This window comes from Echinops telfairi, unplaced genomic scaffold (genome assembly GCF_000313985.2).
Source record: "Echinops telfairi isolate 266 unplaced genomic scaffold, ASM31398v2 ScPeMD7_7415;HRSCAF=8453, whole genome shotgun sequence".
Lineage (NCBI taxonomy): Eukaryota > Metazoa > Chordata > Mammalia > Afrosoricida > Tenrecidae > Echinops > Echinops telfairi.
In genome coordinates, this window is record NW_022111315.1 from 104276 (window position 1) to 123707 (window position 19432).

Below are 19432 nucleotides of genomic sequence, written 5' to 3' on the forward strand. Positions count from 1 at the left end.
GGGAAGCTGATATCAGGGGCTCAAGTGAGAAGAGAATGCTTTGAAATGATAATGGCGGCACATGTGCAAAGGTGCTTGACACACTGGATGAATGTATGGATTATGATAAGAGATGTAAGAGCCCCCAATAAAAGTATTTTTTTTAAGTATCAACCAAAGATCACCCCAAAGCTTTGCTTCTCACTAATATCAAATCTAATGGTGGCAATATTTTGAATATTAATAATACCACCTCAAGCCAAAACAGTATTTTAAATTCTATACAATTGGCTAAATTATTAATATAATTACCTTATGCCCCAGGGAGATGATTGATAATGCTCTATAACATAAAACGACAATGATCTCCTTAGGGTGAACTAGGACATAAATAAACCATAGAGTGGATTTGGGCCTCACACTTAATCCTATCCTCAATCTAAGAACAATTCGTTATTATGATACGCCCCTGCTTGATGCTCACTCTCATGATGAGATCACTGAAGATATGGGTGCGATAGCTAAGTGTGGCTAAGACTAGATGGTACCAGTAAGAATAGTATCTGGGGCCTTAAATCTTTGTCTTCAAACAAGCAGCCATCGAAGTAAGGTGTCAGCTAAATCCACATAGAAGCACACAGCCTGGGTGATGCAAGGATTGTAAATAATAAAATCTAAATTCCAAGGAGGGAATGATGCCTGAATGATGCCATCTGGATAAGGCCTATGGAGGACAGTGGAATCCCAAAACCCATTTGCAGAGTGCCCACGTGGATTAAGCCTCCAGAGAATCCCTTCTGATCATAGTTGAGGGATGTGAATAGCCTTCCTATCAGAAAATACTACAAAGTCAATTATGGCAAATGTAGTTAAAAGGTAATATTTTATCATTTGATCTCCCCTTTGACCCATTTTAAAGTTGTTTCAGTTAAAAAAAAAGTGAAGTGGAAATGCACATGGATTAAGCCTCCAGTGAATTCCCTGTGACCACAGACCAGGGATGTCAATAGTCTCGGAACTCTAATAGATTACTGTCTGTAAGACTTTAGTCTTACATTCCATAATTCAATCACATCAAGAGGTATTGTACAATTGTTACCACAATCATTTTCAAAACATTTTTTTTCCTCCTGGATATCAATTCCCCTTTACCCCTCCCTCCCCCACCATACATAACCCCCAGGAACCCTTCTTTTTTTCCCCCTGTATAATAGGTTTTTGTGTGTGTGCCATATCTTACACAATCCAGCATATCCATTCACATACAATTCTGTTGTTTGATCCCATTGAGTGGGCTTCATACAATCCTATCAGCTTCCCACCTCCACTCCCTTTACCCCTCTCTTTGCATACTCTCAGGGAACCATTACTCTTGTTACTGTTTCTGAAGGGTTATCTTGGCTTTCATGTATTGAATGATCTTAAATATACAAATGAACATACGCAAATCTAACATGATTCATGAGGTAAAACAAATAAAAACCATAATAGCAAGGGGAGGAAATATTAAAGAACTAGAAGATAATTATGTGGTTCATCAGGGTCATACCACACCCTGGATTTATTATCCCTTCTGTGTGGCCCTTCTGAAAGGGACTGTCCAATTATCTCACAGGTGGATGTTGGTTCTCCACTATATCCACACCCCTTCACATTGATTTGATTGCTTGTTTTTGAACTTCTGATACCTCTTTCTGTAGACACCTAATGATCACACAGGCTGGTGTGCTTCTTCCATGTGGGCTTTGTTGCTTCCCTGCTAGATGGTCATTTGTTTCTACAAGCCTTGAAGACTCCAGATACTATATCTTTTAGTAGCTGGGCACCATCAGCTTTCTTCACCACATTCGCTTATGCACCCATTTGTCTTCAGCGACCGTGGCAGGAATGTGAGTGTCATACAATGCCACACTATTAGAACAAACCATTGTTGTACTGAGGTGATATTTAAGTAGAAGCCCAAAGTCCATCTGCTTCCTTGTTGCATTCAGATATACATACATACATAAACAAATACACATATTTTTATATGAGGGGGTACCCAATAAAAAATGGGAAAAAGCTCCGCTGGGCAGAGCTTTCATAATATGCAATTTTCTTGCTAAGCAAGGATTGAGCAACTTGCTCTGTGTTAGTGCACCCAGTGGAATCACCTAAGAAGGTCCTCTCTGGTCACAATGAATTTTTTCATAAAAGCAGTTTCGCTCAAACCTTGTTTTTTGTGATGGCCGATTTAAGAGTACAGTATGCGGCTATGAAATTTGGGGCAAAACTCAATATATTTTAAAACATCAAAATACTACATAGCATCTTTTTAGATCACAATGCTATAAAATCAGAAATCAACAAGAAGGTCAAGGAAATAAATGAAAACTGAATAGCATCTGCTTAAAAACTACTAGGTAATAGAAGAAAAATATTTCCTTGAGTCAAATGACAATGCAAACACAACAAGAAGAGTGTCCACAGAATTTATACCAAAACACACACATCAAAAAAGAAAAATTAATTTCAAAACCTCAAACTAACATCTTCAACTATTAGAAAAGAGTAGTAAGAGAACCTACAGACTGGGGAAATATATTTGGCTACGACACATTGAACAAGGGACTAATCTCTAAAATCTATAGAAAACTACATACAACTCTTTTTAATAATACAACTCTTTTAAAAAGTGATGATTGATATGTATATGATATATGAATAGTATATAAAGATAATTGCTTTTTTTTTAAAGGAGAAGAACATTTGGTTGACCTACGGTTCCCATGGGTAAAAGAAGTTTTTGCTTAGGGGGCATTGAGTTTATGTTAATGGTGGTGGAAAAGGATATCAATAATGGTTGTACAACACGAAGAGTGTAATCAATGGCACTGAATTATACATGTGGAAGTTATTGAATTGGAGAATGTGTGTTGTGTATATTTTTGCCACAATTTAAAAAAGTAATTACACGAATGCCAATGAGTACAAGGAAGAAGAAAATGTTCTAAAATTGATTGTGGCTAAGATTGCACAACTTTTCTTGATATGATTGAACTCGTGAATTGTATAGTATGTGGGAAAAGTGCCAATAAAACTGTTAAACTAAAACAAAATCAAGACAAAGGTTTTCAAACATTTTGAGAATGATGTACAAATGCGCTTTACACGATTGATGTGTGTATGGATTACGATAACAGTTGTATGAGCCCCTAATAAAATGTTTTAAAAAAATTAAATAATAGGATAGCAACTAAAAAAAAAGGACAAGATTACACACATAAAAGTGAATGGATTAAAAGTTGAAATATGCCCATTCAATAAATCGTTGAAAAAAAATTTTTTTTTAAAAAAAGGTTTTCAAACAAAAAGAAACAAACTGATGGTTACCAAAGGGGAGGACAAAAGAAGGAAGAGGCTGCAATAGGAGAGAGGGTTGACAAGTGTTAATAACGAGTGAAGGTGACGATAGTAACCCTCAGGAGGGAAAAGAGAAATCAAAGGTGGTAGGGGAGTACAGGGGATGTTATTGGGGTGCTTGATAAGTATCTTAAAATTTTAAATAAAAAGTTGATGACCTGAAATGTAAATCCCCACCTTAATTGTTTAAAAAATTTTTCATGGAGAAATGGAATTTTCCCACCAGCAAAAAAAGTCATTTAAATAATCTTCCTACTCACCTGCGAAGTCTCTTCTTTTTCATTCTCCTTCTGGCCACAACTAAATTACAGAAATAAGGGATTAGACATATGGTAAAATCTGGTTTTTTATATTTTTAACTCCCTAAAAAGGAGCTTATTAAAATTTAACTTGAAATCTTATATGCTCCCCCTCCCACCACAGAAGATAGAAAATAAATAAAAGTTAAGACAACCAAATCAAGAAGATAAAAGAATAAACTGGAAAAGAAGCACAGAGAACTTCTACTCCTATCAGTAAGGAAATAAACTTCTTTTCACCAGCCTAGAGAGCTCCCTTAGAGGAGACAAACTTAGAACCACTTTATGTTAAATGTTCTGAATCACAGTCCAATTAGCTCTACAAAGACATGGTTAAATTACATTTTAAAATATAAAGTACTGCTTTTAAGTAGATTCTACTTACAAGCCTCAAATTCGTCACTCTTGCTTGAGCCAGGACTAAGACTGCAACTGTAAAAATATTTTTTAAAAAGGTAGACTCAACATCATAAGCAACTAAATGTCAAAAATCTCAAATAAATTAAAAGAACATCTCATTTTTGAAATGGAAAAATGTTTAATGAAATTAAAACACAATAAAAAAAAATTAAAACACAATAAAGAAGGTGCAGAAATATTAGAAGCAACATACCACTCAGTCCTTTTTGCTGAATCACAGATAGAAGAATGTTACAGGAGTATTTTCAGTGAGAAGTCTGTTTTTTGTCAAGTGCTTAATTTTTTTGTATAACAACTTTTCACTGCAAATTAGTCAGGTATTGTGATTCTTTTCTATTTAACAATATAAAAGTAAACAGTGAGAGAGTCCAATAGAAGAAAGAACTTTAAAGAGATTGCTGTTAAAATCCAAAGGGTATATAAAGGCAAGATCAGCTCTTAGGGCTACTTGAAGAAGGCCTAATCTGTTAGGATTGCTAAATTAGTTGTCATATATTGATATTTCAGTGGGGAGCACAGAAAGGGTCATTTCAAAGCTACAACCTTGATGCTGGTTGGGGAGGAGTAGAAGGTTGGTTGTGGATAGTAACAGTCAAATAGTAACAGAGTTTCTTTTGGAAGCTATGAGAATGTTCTAAAAGTGATTGTGATGACGAATGACTTCACAACAGAATCCTAATCAAGCAAGTGTGGCACAATCACGGAAACTGAAAGAATACCCTGTCAGTGAGGTTACTTCACTTAGTACGCAATAGGAGAGCTGACAATATTTTGCATACAACCAAGGCTATCTCTGGGGTACACAGAACTAGCTGCCAGCAAGTCAATTGTGGCTCAAAGCAATCCAGTAGGACAAAATAGAACTAATCCTGTGGGTTGCTGAGGCTGTACATCTTTCTGGAGCAGAAAGCCTCATCTTTTTCCCTCAGAGCAGGTGGTAGGCTCAAACTGCTCATCTTGCAGTTAGCAGCTGAACTCATAACCCTGGGCCAGCATAGAATTAAATAAAATGAAGACTCTTAGGCTAGAAAAGATAGTAAGTGGGCATCAGAGTACTAATTTAGGTTTTGGGGATCAATGAAAACTAGTCCCTCACCCCTTACATGTAAGTTGCACCTATTTCTGTAGGACTGCTCTAAGAGCCCTGGTGGTACAGTGGTTAAACACCTTCACTGCGCTTCTAACTCAAAGGGCGGTGGTTTGAACCCACCTGCCACTATACAGGACAAAGATGTGACAATTTGCCTCCATAAAGATTTACATCCTAATGTATATATGGATGAACCCCCAATAAAATGATTTTAAAATAAAATAAGATAATAAAAGATTTACATCCTAATAATGATGAATGCAAGAATAAAGAAAGCATTCTAAAACTGATCGGGGTGGTGACTGTACAAGTCTTCTTTATGTGACTAAACCATTGAATTTTATATGTGAATTATATGCCTATCAAGCTATTGACTAGATAAAGAAAATGTATATCATTAGAAGCCCTGTCCGACAGGTTCACTATGAATCAGAAATCATGGTGAACTTAACGCCAGTAGGTTTGATTTTTTTTTTAATCCTTCACTCTTCCAACTAACATAAGCTCCTTTCTCCGTGCCCGGCCCTCCCCTTGCCTCACTGGGAAAACAGAAGCAATCAGGCAGCAAGTCACGCATCCTCCCACCAACAAATCCACCAGCCTATTTGCAACAATATCCAACTCTCTGCTCTTCTCTATCTTCAAAAGCAGGCACAGAGTTCTACTTACAATCTAGTCAGCTCCTGCCTTGTACTTTAGATCTCATCCCCTCTGGCCTTCCCCCAAAAGTTTATTCCTAGTTTTCCACTTTGTGCTGCACCACTGTCTCCTCTGGATCATTTATTTATTCCACTATCCCTAGATCCCATGTCCACCAAGTTTATAATTCTGGCCTTGTACTTTGCATTAAACGCTGACTAGCTACTTGAAAGCTTAAATATTTACTAAGTGTTTCAAGGATGACATGGGCAACAACGAGCTGAGTTGCCTCAATCTTGATGCTCTCCCAGGCTGACCAGTGAATGGCACCAGCCAGGCACACAAACCAAAATGGTGGCAGTTGTGTGGTGGGGGAGACTGAGGGAAGATGGGGAACTAATAACAAGGCATTTAAGAAAGAAGAAAATCCTGGGGGACGGACAACAGAAAAGTGGGTGAAGGGAGACGTCGGACAGGGCAGGATATGACAAAATAAACAATTTCTAAATGATCAAGGGCTCATGACGGAGGGGAGAGCGAGGAGGGAGGGATAATAAAATGAGGACCTGATGCCGGGGGCTTAAGTGGAGAGCAAATGTTTTGAGAATGACGAGGGCAATGAATGTACAAATGTGCTTTACATAATTGATCTATGTATGGATTGTGATAAGAGTCGTATGAGCCCCTAATAAAACCATTTAAAAAGAAGAAGAAAATGTTGTAAAGGTGATTGTGGTCAGGATAGTTGATTGAGTGAACTACTGAATTGTGTATGCAGATTATGTTCCAATAAAATTTGTAAAAAATAATATTAACAGTCACCCTTGATTTCTCATTCCCTCATCTCCCACATCCAATCCATCAGCAACACCTGTTGATTCTATCTAACACAGATCACCGAATCTATGACACTTGTAGCCATAAGAATGTAGTTAGCAGGATATGTAAGGTAGAAGTGGGGTCATGATAGTGGGGGGCAGGAAGCATTTAAGAACTAGTTTCCTGTGGTTCTTTAATGCTTCCTCCTCCCCATTATCATGACCCCAATTCTACCTTACAAATCCAGCTAGACCAAAGGATGTAAACCTTACCTAGATTTCTATAACAAGATCTGGAGGTCGCAGTGATAAAGGACCATGGATCTGATAGGGTAATGTGAAAACCAAACGAGTTCATGTCTTTCTCTTCTGGGTACTCCTATAGGGCCACGAGCTTCTCTTCATCATAACACTTACTCTACAATACTAAAATTGCCTGTTGACATGTTTATATTGCTCTAACTCAGAGGATATGCATCCATATCATATTCTTCAGTACAAAATCAACCCAAACTCACAGCTATCGAGTCGATTTTAATTCATGATGACCATATAGGACAGGGTAGCACAGGTAGCAGGAAACCTGTGGGTTTCCAAGACTATAACTGTATACTGAAGTAGAAAGCCCAGTCTTTCAGTCATGGAACCGTCAACCATGCAGATCGTAGCCCAACCTGTAACCACTACAACACCAGGGATCTATAGATATAAGGTCACTATAAGTCAAAATTAACTCAATGGCAGTGATTATATACTTATCTATGTGAAGATCTGAGAAAGAGCCTGCCAAAAGTATGATATAAATATTAGAAAACAAAACAAAAAACTAACAATCCTATCTGCCTTAATGAAAATATATACAGTGCCTAGATCATGGGAAAGCTCTAACTGGCAGCTAAGTAGGTACAGAGACTGGCAAGTTGTTGACTAGCCTGAAGGACAAATCTCCAACGAAAAGTCCAGGAGCTCAGGCTTATCGATTCATCAAATCGAAAAGGTGTGACCCCTATTAACCAAATTCACAAGGGACTAATAAAGCAAAGTGGTCACTCACCTCTCGTGCCCATCATCAGCTCTGGGCACTCCCTACTCAGAGGCAAGTGAATAGGGACCATAGAGAGCTACAATTTTCCTTTTTGCACAACTTTTTACATATAATGTAGTGATATTGATTATATTCTTTGAGCTGTACAATTTTCACACTCCTTTGTTTCCCCTTTTCTTCTTTTTGTTTCTCCCTCATTAACATAAATTCACTACCCCATAAGGTTCCTACCCAACTTTCAGAATTGTATTGTCAATTTGATCCTACATACAGTTCTTATTATTTTTAAAAGATCGTTTTAGTAAATTGTAATTTCAACCAGAGTAATTTTTTTCTTTTGAAGGAATAAATGTTCTTTATACAGCCTAGTTAATGTATAAAATGAATTGTTTTTTAAACTTAGTTTGATTTTATCTGTCATCTCCTCATACAGTAGTGAGATCCTATAAAAATGTTATTCAAGATTATTCAGTTCACATTTGTTTTTTTAAAACTAAAGAAGTAATGTTTTGCTTATTTTGTGAGTCAGAAGGATGTGCAAAGGTTCAGCCCTGCCCTCGCTATCCTCACAATCAGAGGCCTCACCTTGTAAAGTGTGAATTGCCCTTCCTTTTTGTACAAACGATGATTGTATTTTGCATTGTCTACTTGTAAGTCAATGTAATTCACTGTCGATTCTCCTTGTTTGACTATAGAATTGTAACACTACAGCCTGTGTACATTTCCAGACTCTTGCATATATTTCCTTTTTTTTCTTGTATATATTTCCAATGACCTTTTTTGCAAGCACACTTGTACCCATAGGTGTATAATTCACAAACCTGTGTATGCTTATGCCTGGGCAACGATTTTTGCAACGATTTTTTGTAACTCTTGTGTAGATTTGTCTCTAAACAATGGGTAACCTTTATTTTAAAAACTACGTAACTGGATTCTGAAAAATAAATCATTTTATTGGGGGCTCTTACAACCCTTATATCAATCCATACATCAGTTGTATCAAGCATATTTGTACATATGTGGCCATTGCTTTTCTAGACATTTACTTTCTATTGAGCCCTTGATAGGCAGTTCTTAAAAGAGCACTGTTCGGTTGAAGAGTAACTTCAGGAGATGTTTTTGATTTAAAAGTTAAAGATTACCTCATGGCAATTGTTGTTTTTAGGTGCCATCAAGTTCTGACCCTTAGCGACCTTATGCACAACAGAAGGAAACCATGCCTGGTCTTGCACCATCCTCACAAGTGCTCCTATGATTCAGGCCACTGTTTCAGCCAACGTGTCCATCCATTTACATTTTGAACACACATATTAATATTTTAGTTGAGTGCTGGAAGAAATACCTTTGTATGCTTAATTCTTTTCATAGATTGAATTTTCTTAGGACTGATTCCTAAAATTACTCCATCAAAAACATGACCAATTTTATAGCTCTTGGTGTAGTTTGAAAGCAACAGCTGCTCCCAGGCAGAAAGACAAAGCTTTTTACTCCTGTAGATTTACAGTCTCAGAAACCCACAGGGGCAGTTCTATCCTGGCTTATAGGGTCACTATGAGCCAGAATCGATTCTGGTGTCGTCAAGTCAATTTTCAATTCAATAGTGATTCCATGTGACAGAGTAGAATTGCCTCATAGGTTTCTCTAGGCTGTAACCTTTATTGGAGAACATGAAGCCTTCAGTCAGCAGCTGCGTGTTTAACATTTGTGTCACCAAGGATCCTTCAAAGCATTTGGTACATTTGCATAATTGTTTTCAAGGGCTAAATTAGTTTACCATGTCAGCAACAGTGGATTAAATATCTTAAATTTGGTATATAATAGGTAAATAATCCTTAAATTAGCACTAATTTTTATTATTTGTTAAGATGTATATTTTCCAAAGTTTGCTGCATTCTGTTCTTAATCCATCCTCCTCAAATTTTAAAGATTATAATGAAACATTTACCAGATAGCTTTTGTGCCTAGGAAAATAAACAAACAAGCAAAAAACAACTGAAAAAGGGAGTGAGGAATAAGAACATCTTGTCTCTGTTCCTCCAGCAATCCCACTCCTCAGAGATAATGTACCACATTCTTCTAGAAAGTTTTAAGCATAAGCAGTACCAGCACAAGCCAAGTGTACACACTTTTTCAAGGAAATACTACTAGACCATATAGATTGCTCTGTAATTTATACTTTCTTTTACTTTATATGAAGGGGCTTTTAAAAGTTTGTGGAAAAATGGAAAAGGCCATAAAATTTTCTGAAAAACCTTTCAAGCACCCTCATGTATCTTAGTTTTCCCATAATCAGTACACATAGCTCTCACATTTTTTAAGATGCACTATAATTTATTAAATCAGCCTCTTAGAACCTCAGGAAAAAATGAGGTTACTGGTCCTATAAAAATGTAGTCTTGAAAACCCTATATAAATAGGGTCGATATGTGTCAGAATCAACTCAATGGCAGTGGTGCCAGCTCCTTAGGACATTTAAGGTCCTTCTAAGTGTTTGTTATTACAAACAATGCTGCAAACCACACCCTTGTACAATGGTTGTGTACTGGGAACCTATGGACTTCAGGTCCACTTTCACTCATAGTCCTTTAGGGTTTCCAAGGCTATAAATCTTTATAAAAACAGACTGCCATAGCTTTTTCCTGTGAAGTGAGCTGGTGGGTTTGAACCTCTGAACTCTCAACAATCGAGTGTTTAACCACTGTGCTACCAGGACTCACTTTCCCTCTGAACTATCTTTTAATGTCCTTTGCTCATTTTCTGTAGGCTTATTCCCGATTTTTAATTTGTGGAAGTTCTTTGTGGAGTAAGAAACGAATTCTCTATAATGTAAAAGGGGGATGTTTTTCCCACTGTATCATTTCTATGCTTTTAAATTTGATATCAAACTTAGAAAGACCTTCCCTACTCTAAAATTACTAGAAAATATCTCTAGGCTTTCTTCTAGTATTTCTGGTGGTTTCGTTCTATTTGAATATTCGATCTATGTATAATTTATTTTGATATAAGGAGTGGTAAGAACTTTTCCCCCTATAGCCTGCCAATTATTCTCAAATTATGTTGAGTAAGCCATCATTTTATTGATTTGAAATGGCTTTATCATAAACTAAAATTTCATATTTGAGTCTATTCCAGACTATTCTGTTCTATGGCGTAAAATTTTCCTATATTATACTTACATACTTGTCTGGGAAGGAAAACAAGAGAGCAGTATTCCAGAAAAGAGAAGTATTAAAAGAAATATGATAAACTCAAAACCCACTGCCATCGAGTGGATACCCTACAGGGTATAACTGCCCCGTGAGTTGCAGAGACTGGACTTCTTTACAAGAGTGGAAAGCTTTGCCTTTCTCCCAGAGAGTGGCTGCTTGTTCAAAACTGCTGATATTGCAGTTAGCCAAATGTGTAGCCACTCCGCCACCCAGGCTCCTATGCACACTCAAAATTAAAAAACTCTCTGCCATCAAGTCAGTACTGACTCATAGCACCCTCTTGTGAGTTTACAGGAGTAAAAAGCCCAGTCTTTCTCCCATAGAGCTGCTGGTAGTGTCACACTGCCAACCATATGGATGGCAGTCCAACTTATAATAATACAGGGTTCGAAGGCTTTGTAGCAATAATTTTTGACTTCACCTCATATACGTTTCAAGTTCAACAAAAACAAGAACTTCTTCAGAACGTTCTCACATCTTACCACTCATCATACTGGGAACCAGATATATTAGCCTCTTCTTGGGACATTTCTGTGTCTGTAAGTCAAAACAAAGTTATACTTTCTTAGGAAAATTAGAACCTAGAAGTATTCAATGAAACATTTTCACATTTTGCATTTATCATTGAGCACTCAACTTCTTTGTGCTAACTTAAAGCCTAAACTTTGCTCTGTGAAATGACAATCATATAAACTTTTGTTGCAGTATTTTCCTGGATAGAGAAAACTAGAGATAACACAATATCCACCATAAAGTGCTTTAAGGTTCTTTGCGGATCACAAAGCCCAAAGCACACAGCATGCCCTGATATTACATCACCTCAACTAAACCACCAAATAATGAGTTATGTACAACCATGTATTTATTAGCCCTCTCATAAGGCTTTAATATGCATTAACCACTACTCTCCCACTCCCAAATGGAATTCTACCTCCAACACCCCGCCAACCCCCCCACCCCCGCCCATTTACCCAAGCATGTCTTCCACTGCGCAGGCCTGAGTCCAATCCTCTCTCCTCTCCACCTCCCCTTCTTGCCAATGGTCTTCCACCACACTTTCCCACTCACATTTTGTCCTTGGCTCCTGCCCCTAGCCTCCTGCCTCCTGCCTCCAGCCAGTGGTCTTCACCAGTCAGGCTTCAAATATCCCCCATAGCTCCTCTAACCCATCACGTGCCCCAAGCCTCCACTTCCCTGCTACCGCCTCCCAGCCCGGAACCAGCCCTATACCAACCAGGCTTCTAGCTCCTTTCTCCCTGCTCGTACCAATTGTCCACCCCCATTCCCTGCTAATCAGGTTTGTACACCCCCCCCCCACCACGCACCCACCCTCGACTCCCTCACATTTTCAAACCCCACTCTTCCACCCTGCTCCCATCTCCCCACATCTCAAGGCCCTCCAAAGGCTCACGCGCCCAATACTTCCATCCCCCAATTGTCTCCAGCGCACCGCCTTCTCCCACGTTCCTCTCAGACAGTCTCACGGGTTGTGACCTCCCATTTTCTCACGCGCCCTCCCTCACGACCCACACCCACACCCACACCCACACCGCAGCCCTGGCCCCCAAGTCCACTTTCATTCCTCAGCCAGTCTTAAGCACGCCTTGATGCCCCCTCACACACACACCTCCTCAAACTCTCGGCCCAGCTAGTCTTCTTCCACAGGCTTCAGATCCCACCCCACCCCCACCCCACTCCTCCACTCCCTCACACCCCACCGCAATCTCCGCTGCCCTCTCCTCATCCTCGCTCTAGCAACAAAGAATTCCTTCTTCTAAAAACCTCCCAGGGAAAACCGGCAAAAAGCTCTTGGCTCTCAATTCCAAAACTCCCAACCAGAGCCGATGCCGGAAGGCAGTTTTGATTTTCAGGTATCAAGACCCCAGTCACGATTGTCCCCCTTTCCTTACCCACCTCAGGGGCACCGGCCGGTCACCTACCTCCTCGGGCGCGGAGACACTCCCTCGGCTCCTTCACAGCTCCCTCACTTCCGAGTACACGCCGGGCGCGCCGGGGGGCTGAGCGCCTGCGCAGCCGAAGCGCCCAGTGTGAGGCTCCCGGCGAGGCGGGACTTCTGGACTGCACACAGCAGGAAATAGACACTGGTGGGCCCGCCTTCACAGCACCCCCTAGCGGTGGGGTTCAACCCAGGAGACAAGGAAAGAACTTTGGCGCCTAGCTGCCGCGTGTCCAGAATCCTGTGTATCACTTCAAAGGGTGCTTGGCTTTTTTGGCCTGAAAGCGACATTTCATACAGTGCTGTCAAGAACCTGAGCCCGTTTCTGTGAGAGAAAAGGATCTAAATTAACTTGCCGGATCTCGAGAAAATTTGAGCTGCTCCCCCAGGTATCACCTCGTGTTAAGTGGGCCCTTCTTTGCTTCAATTATCCAAATCTGTTTGTCCTGCCCTCCAAACTACTCCCCGGGATGTGGGGGCACCGGGTAGGGGGCACTTAGACCCCTAGATAGGGATTAGAAAGCCCGGTCTTTCATCCACAGAGCTGCTGGTGATTTCGAACTGCTGACCATGCAGACCGCAGCCCAACTCGTAACTACTACACCACCAGGGCTCCTGAAGACTCCCTAGATAGGAACAAAGCCACAATCCAACTGCCTCTCAAGTTACTCAGGGCTCTTGCTTACAGAACCCCTCACCCCCACCCCACCCCACCCAAAGATGGCTGCTGGGAATACTGGATAACTTCATCCTTGAAGATAGAAAGGAGGAGGTTGCATTGAAGTATTTAGACACTATTTCCTAACACACCAAGAAAAACATAAAAGGGAATGTAAATGCTTTCTAGATTGTGCCATTTTTGTTTTTTTCTGGCAGTCCCCCACCCACTTCACGGCTTGAACATCCTGCATTTGATATTGGTATAATTTTAGTTCACTTCACAGTAGGCACTGTCCCAAGTGCTTTATGTAGACTTATTCCTCATTAACACTTTTAAAAGTAGATAGTTAAACACTAATTTTAAGAGATCATGACTAGAAAGTGGTGGCAAGAGCTGGAACTAATAGCACTGGCTCCCAAACCCACAATCTCAACCACCAACTTGCCTGCCGATAAAAACAGTGCTTCCTGATGGGGACCTGGATAAAAAAGGGCTTATCATAACCCTGTTTCTAAAATAAACCTCCCCAACTTTATTTCTACATTTATAAAATATGAGAATACAAAACTGGGAACCTCAAGAACCCAAACACTAGCTATAATCGAGCTATAAACGTCAAGTAGAAGATATTAGGGTCGGAATCAAATCTTAAAACAAGTAGTCCAGAAGGCACATAAGGCAGCTCCATTAAGAAGAGGGCGGAAGTAGATTGGAAATAATGGGGGCAGATTCCTAACAAAATAAAGAGAGCGGGTAAGAACTTTAACAAGGAGACTTTCGAGTCTACTGGCCACTTTGTTCTCACACCATCTAACAAACCCTAAACTACACGAAGGTTTTGAACATAACACACAAAAGCTGAGAACTAAATAACTTGAAATTTCACTGAGAAAAAAATTTCCCCCTAATACTTTACCTACTTTACGCTATTTTAAGATCTATATGGGGCCAAAATGACAGCAGCAATGTGAAAGCTAACAGGGATAGTTGGTTCATGTTACCGGAGTAGGAACAACTCAGAAAAGGAGGGTGCGAATGATTGCACAATTTGAATGTAATCATTGTCACTGAATGGTACATGTAAGAAACTGCTGAGTTGGTTTATCTTTTGCTGTGTATATTCTCAACCACAAACCAGTATTAAAAAAAGCTTCTCCATCATTTAATCTGAGAAAGCCAGCGGTAAACCTGTTCTGATCCTAAAGCTTTGATTTTTCTACGTCTTTCATATCTGTGACTGAGTTCAGCTAAGCATACAGAGCAGGAACAAAAATAATTCCACGCCCACGACTCCAGCAAAAAAATATTAACATTAAAAATGAGACTACAAGGGTAAATGAAGCCAGAGAGATCACCAAAAAGGAACAAGTAGAAACGGCCGTGGTGGGTGTCCCGTGCTTTATTGTTCACTTCATGGATTTATACCACCCTATACTCCTGGAGACTACCCTACGGAAACAATCACTACTATGTAATCTAGTTAGTCTATGTTTCATAGCTGCTCAAATGCAGCCGTTTCATCACTGGATACCCACCTTACTCTAATAGCTCATTCCAGAACACAAAGTACATCAGCCACGTTAAGGGGGAAATCATTCATTTATTGTTTTAACATCGCAAGACAACATCTGGGTTTCTGTAGCACAATTTGTTTTACGTTTTTGATAAAGCAGAGTATAATAGAAAAAAAAACAATTAATTTCTAGTAATACGTATATCTCTATTCAAAATTAAGTCGTCCACAGACATGTTACCTGGACCAAAAGCCTGTTACAATAAGCAAAGCTCCAACCACAGCAGCAATTTGTGCGTGCCAGGAAAAAGTTCATCCCTAGAGGAGGAATGATGTGCTGTGTGAAACGGCTGTAAGGTCACAGCCGTGAGGGCCTTGGAAGTATATTACTCTATCCCACATTATACAGTTCGGTGAAGTTCAGACATCAGTTTATCTGCAACCATGCTGGCAACCTGTAACTAAGAATTTTTCAGTCAGGTAAAAAATAAATTAAAAATTCTCTAAATTGATGTTTCTTGATTTATATTGTTAAAAGTTGCACAGTTCACTGATATGTAATTCTGGTCATGAATTACATTTGAGACTCTGCTCAGGTTTTGGTCAGCAGTAAGAATCTTTCAGAATTTCAAGTTCTTATTGATCAATAATTTGTCAGCTAAAATACATTCAGGCATCAGCTGCAACTACAGAATAGGTGCACTGCCTCAGCACTTTAAAAAGACACTGCAATCTAGAACACTATAGCAGACAAAAACTATCTGTTATTGGATAGCATAAGAGCAGTACAGCAAGACAAGATGTATATTCATATGCTGGCTTGATTACGCCTCAAGCCCTCAACACGTTTTAGTGAAATTCAATTATTTTATTCCTATGGTTTGTAATACCAAGCACTCAAGCTCCAGGAGGACTAACATATAATTTGTACTCCAAATCAAGTAGCAGAGCAGTTAGCTACTATTGAGACTGAATTCCTACAGACTTGAAGATCAAGTCCAGAAAACAGTTATAATATCCTAGAAGGTCTGAAAAATAATTACTTTTATACACAGATGATCCTTCAGAGCTTTTAATCTATGAAGTTAACATTTTTTGATGAAAGTTAATTTCTATATTGGAGATACCTGTGACTTACTGATCAAATATTTGAATACATATACTTACCTGGGATTTCATTTCTGCTGAAAGAAATAGGAAGATCATGACTCACTTTTTAAAAAACAAACAAACAAAAACCTTGGAAAAGAGGGTAAAAATCATATCACACGCTATCACTTTTGGAAGCAGCATAGAAGGGGCAAAGATAAAACACTGATGAAATAGGTCAAAACTAGGCACACAAAAAAAGCTAAGTTATTATCAATGATATACCACAACTGTGCCCTTCATCATTAATAATCACTCCTAAGAATTTTCATTTGGCACCAGATGGTATGTTTCAGAAAAATACCCTAAGGTGTTTTGAATCAGATTACTTTTGTTAGCTCTGTTACAGGAAAAAATTTTAAGTGGGGAAAGGAGGGTGAGAAAGAAACGGAAAATGAGTCAGAACAAAACTTTTTGAATCATCATCTAAACCAACAAATCACTAATAGCTCCAAACACTAGGTCAGATACTAAAATGACTGATATAGACTCAAGTGGTTTATAAAACCTATAAAAAGACTACACCAGCAAAGTCCCCATTGTTCTGTATAGTTCAGAAACTAAAACAAGGAGCAACATTTTAGCTTAAAACCCTATCTCAAGAGAAATATACACTTCACATGAATAAAAATACCTGAAACCAAACACATTTTAAAAGCTCCAATACCCAAATTATAAAGAAAAAGAAATAATCCAGAAAAGATTCAATCGATCCACGGAATCACAAAATGGCTGGACAAGTTGTATCTCCCCTCCACACTAACCATCCTATGGAAGACCAAAGGAGATCAGACCTCCCAGACATGTGCACCACCTGGTTGCTGCAAAATTCTATGGAGATTCCTTATGGAGCAGTAGTTTCCCATCTTGTGTCTCTCCCTACCATGCAGGAAGCAAGTCTGGCTGTGCTATTCTATTATCATTATATGTCAACCATCTGCAACATGACACTGTACAGTTAAGTAAAAGTACGTTATCTAGTTCCCTTTCCCCCAAAAGGTTGAGGCTCAGGTATAGGGGTTAATCTCCTGTGCACACAGTCTTTTATTTAGGCAGACTCAGTGACTTCAACAGGCTTGATCATGTGGTCAGGTTTGTTGCCGGCTGCGTAATGCTCCCACATCTGTAGATATAGCCGTTCTAATTCCATTGTATATTGTTTGGTGTTGAACAGAGGGCTAGATATTCTCTGCTTCCAGACTTTGCCTCGTATTTTCTTCAAGCTATGTAATAAAATTTAAGACAGAGAGAGACTCAGAACTTGATCCTAGAAACAATTAAGCATCTTTAAAGTAAAATATTTTGTCTTTCCCCTAAGCTCAAAACCCTTTCAATAGCACTTTAAATGTATCCAACAGAAAAGATGTTCACTGAAGTATCATTTACAATAGTGACAGCACAACCATCTAAGAAATATCCATTAAAAAAAAAGAATTAGTCCATTTTTTAAAAAGTAAGAAATACTCCGTTTATGAAGTTTTATGGAATAGGAAGAACACAAGGCACTAATAAGAAATGCAAATGTATAATAACACAATTTTGCTCTTGAACTTGAACTGAGTTTTTTATTTAGACATTTAAAAATATGATAATATCGCAAATACTGTGGTTCTGTCCAGAAATTGAGAAAAATGTCATCAGTTCTTCTGAGAACACACAGGGGGAGAATTCTTTCTCTACTCTCCTTCTGAATATATTATTTGCCATGAGATTATTTTCAGATGAAGAATGACAGATTATTTTAATCAGAGCCAGAACATTATATATTTTTCCAATCAACAATTATTTTAAAAATCATTTTATTGGGGGCTCATACAACTCTTATCACAATCCATACATCCATCCATTGTGTCAAGCACATTTGTACATTTGTTGCCATCATCATTCTCAAAACATTTGCTTTCTACTTGAGCCCTTGTATCAGCTCATTTCCCCCCTTCCTCCCGGCTCCCTCATTAACCCCTGATAATATATAAATTATTATTTTGTCATATCTTACACTGTCTGACATCTCCCTTCACCCACTTTTCTGCTGTCCATCCTCCAGGGAGGAGGTTATATGTAGATCATTGTAATCAGTTCCCCCTTTCCACCCCACCCTCCCTCCACAAATCAACAATTTTTAAAAAAGTTGTTTAAGGGCCGGTCCCAACTAGAACCAGCCAGACCCCCACCCTGTAAGTGTGTGCTGCAAAAAACAACACTAGACCTTCTGGTGGGAGAAAGGAACTGATCTACCACACCCAGATGGAAGCAAACCGAGAAGGAAATAGAGAAAGGGGCAGTCGGCCTAGACTCCATATAGGCACACCAAGCCAGAGGATTAGGACCCTGCATGGAGCGGCTAAGGCACAGAGAGGACTGTGGGACTACAAAAAACTCAAGAAATGTTGTCACCTAACTGAAGCATACAGAGACAGGAGACAATAATGGGGACATACGGCGGGGAGACAGTGTGGGAATGGAGCATAAGTGATCCGCAATTGGGAGTAAAGCCAAGCCAGAGGCCCTGAGGAGCCCCAAGAATGGATTTTTCAGGCTAGAATGGGCAGTTCCTGGACCTCACCCAGGATCAGGCGGGAGGGTCTCATGGGGACCAGCAAACAGACCTGGACCTATGCAGGGTTGTTTTTTTTTCCTTTTTCTTTCTTTTCCTGTTTTTTTTTCTCTTCTCTTTCCTTTTCTTTCTTCAACCATATATTTTCTTATTGTTTGGACTAAGACATGGATGGTTTGCCTAATTATATGGGTTGGAACAAGGGAAGGAAGACCAGGGGGAAGAAAGCCCAGGGAGAAAGCAATGGGCCCAGTGGCCCTGGAAGGTAAAAGGGGGAGGAGGTGGAGAGAAGGGTGTGTGAGCGGATGGTGTCATGGACAGGGGAACAACTAGGGAGGCGGAACCAGCATCTAGGAGAGGGTAGAGAGCCTGTGAGTATTAGAGCAGCACCAAGCTGGTGAAGAGGAAGCACTAAGAGGTGGAGGAAGGGGGAAAGTGATGGCGGGAGAGGAGGAGGCAAAAAGAAAGAAGCAAGCTCTAGGAAGCAAAGGCATAGATAGGGAGATTAACAGACATGTCCACTTATGTACATACATTAATCCATAACAACAGTAGTATTGGCCTATGCACATGTATTTATAAGGCAATACACTGAAGCTCCAGATGGGCCTTGGGCCTTGGCTCATACCTTCCCTCAATACAAGAACACTTTGTTCTAACAAATTGGCATTCTGCGATGCTCACCACACACACA

General features: G+C 39.5%; 2 protein-coding genes across 3 annotated transcripts in view; both read right to left on the bottom strand.

Moving 5' to 3' along the window:
- The window catches only part of GCNA (germ cell nuclear acidic peptidase), a 54075-nt gene extending 37864 nt beyond the window's left edge, over positions 1-16211 (bottom strand). The window contains exons 1-5 of the mRNA XM_013008321.2: positions 16200-16211; positions 12842-12980; positions 11384-11438; positions 4066-4112; positions 3642-3681 (exon numbers count right to left, since the gene is read on the bottom strand). Of these exons, the coding sequence (XP_012863775.2) occupies positions 3642-3681; positions 4066-4112; positions 11384-11438; positions 12842-12980; positions 16200-16211 (293 nt within the window). The remainder of the gene's footprint in view (positions 1-3641; positions 3682-4065; positions 4113-11383; positions 11439-12841; positions 12981-16199) is intronic.
- The window catches only part of OGT (O-linked N-acetylglucosamine (GlcNAc) transferase), a 65815-nt gene continuing 61482 nt past the window's right edge, over positions 15100-19432 (bottom strand). For both annotated transcript variants that reach the window (XM_004716660.4, XM_004716659.3), the window contains exon 22: positions 15100-17404. In XM_004716660.4, the coding sequence (XP_004716717.1) occupies positions 17230-17404 (175 nt within the window). In that variant the 3' untranslated portion in view covers positions 15100-17229. The remainder of the gene's footprint in view (positions 17405-19432) is intronic.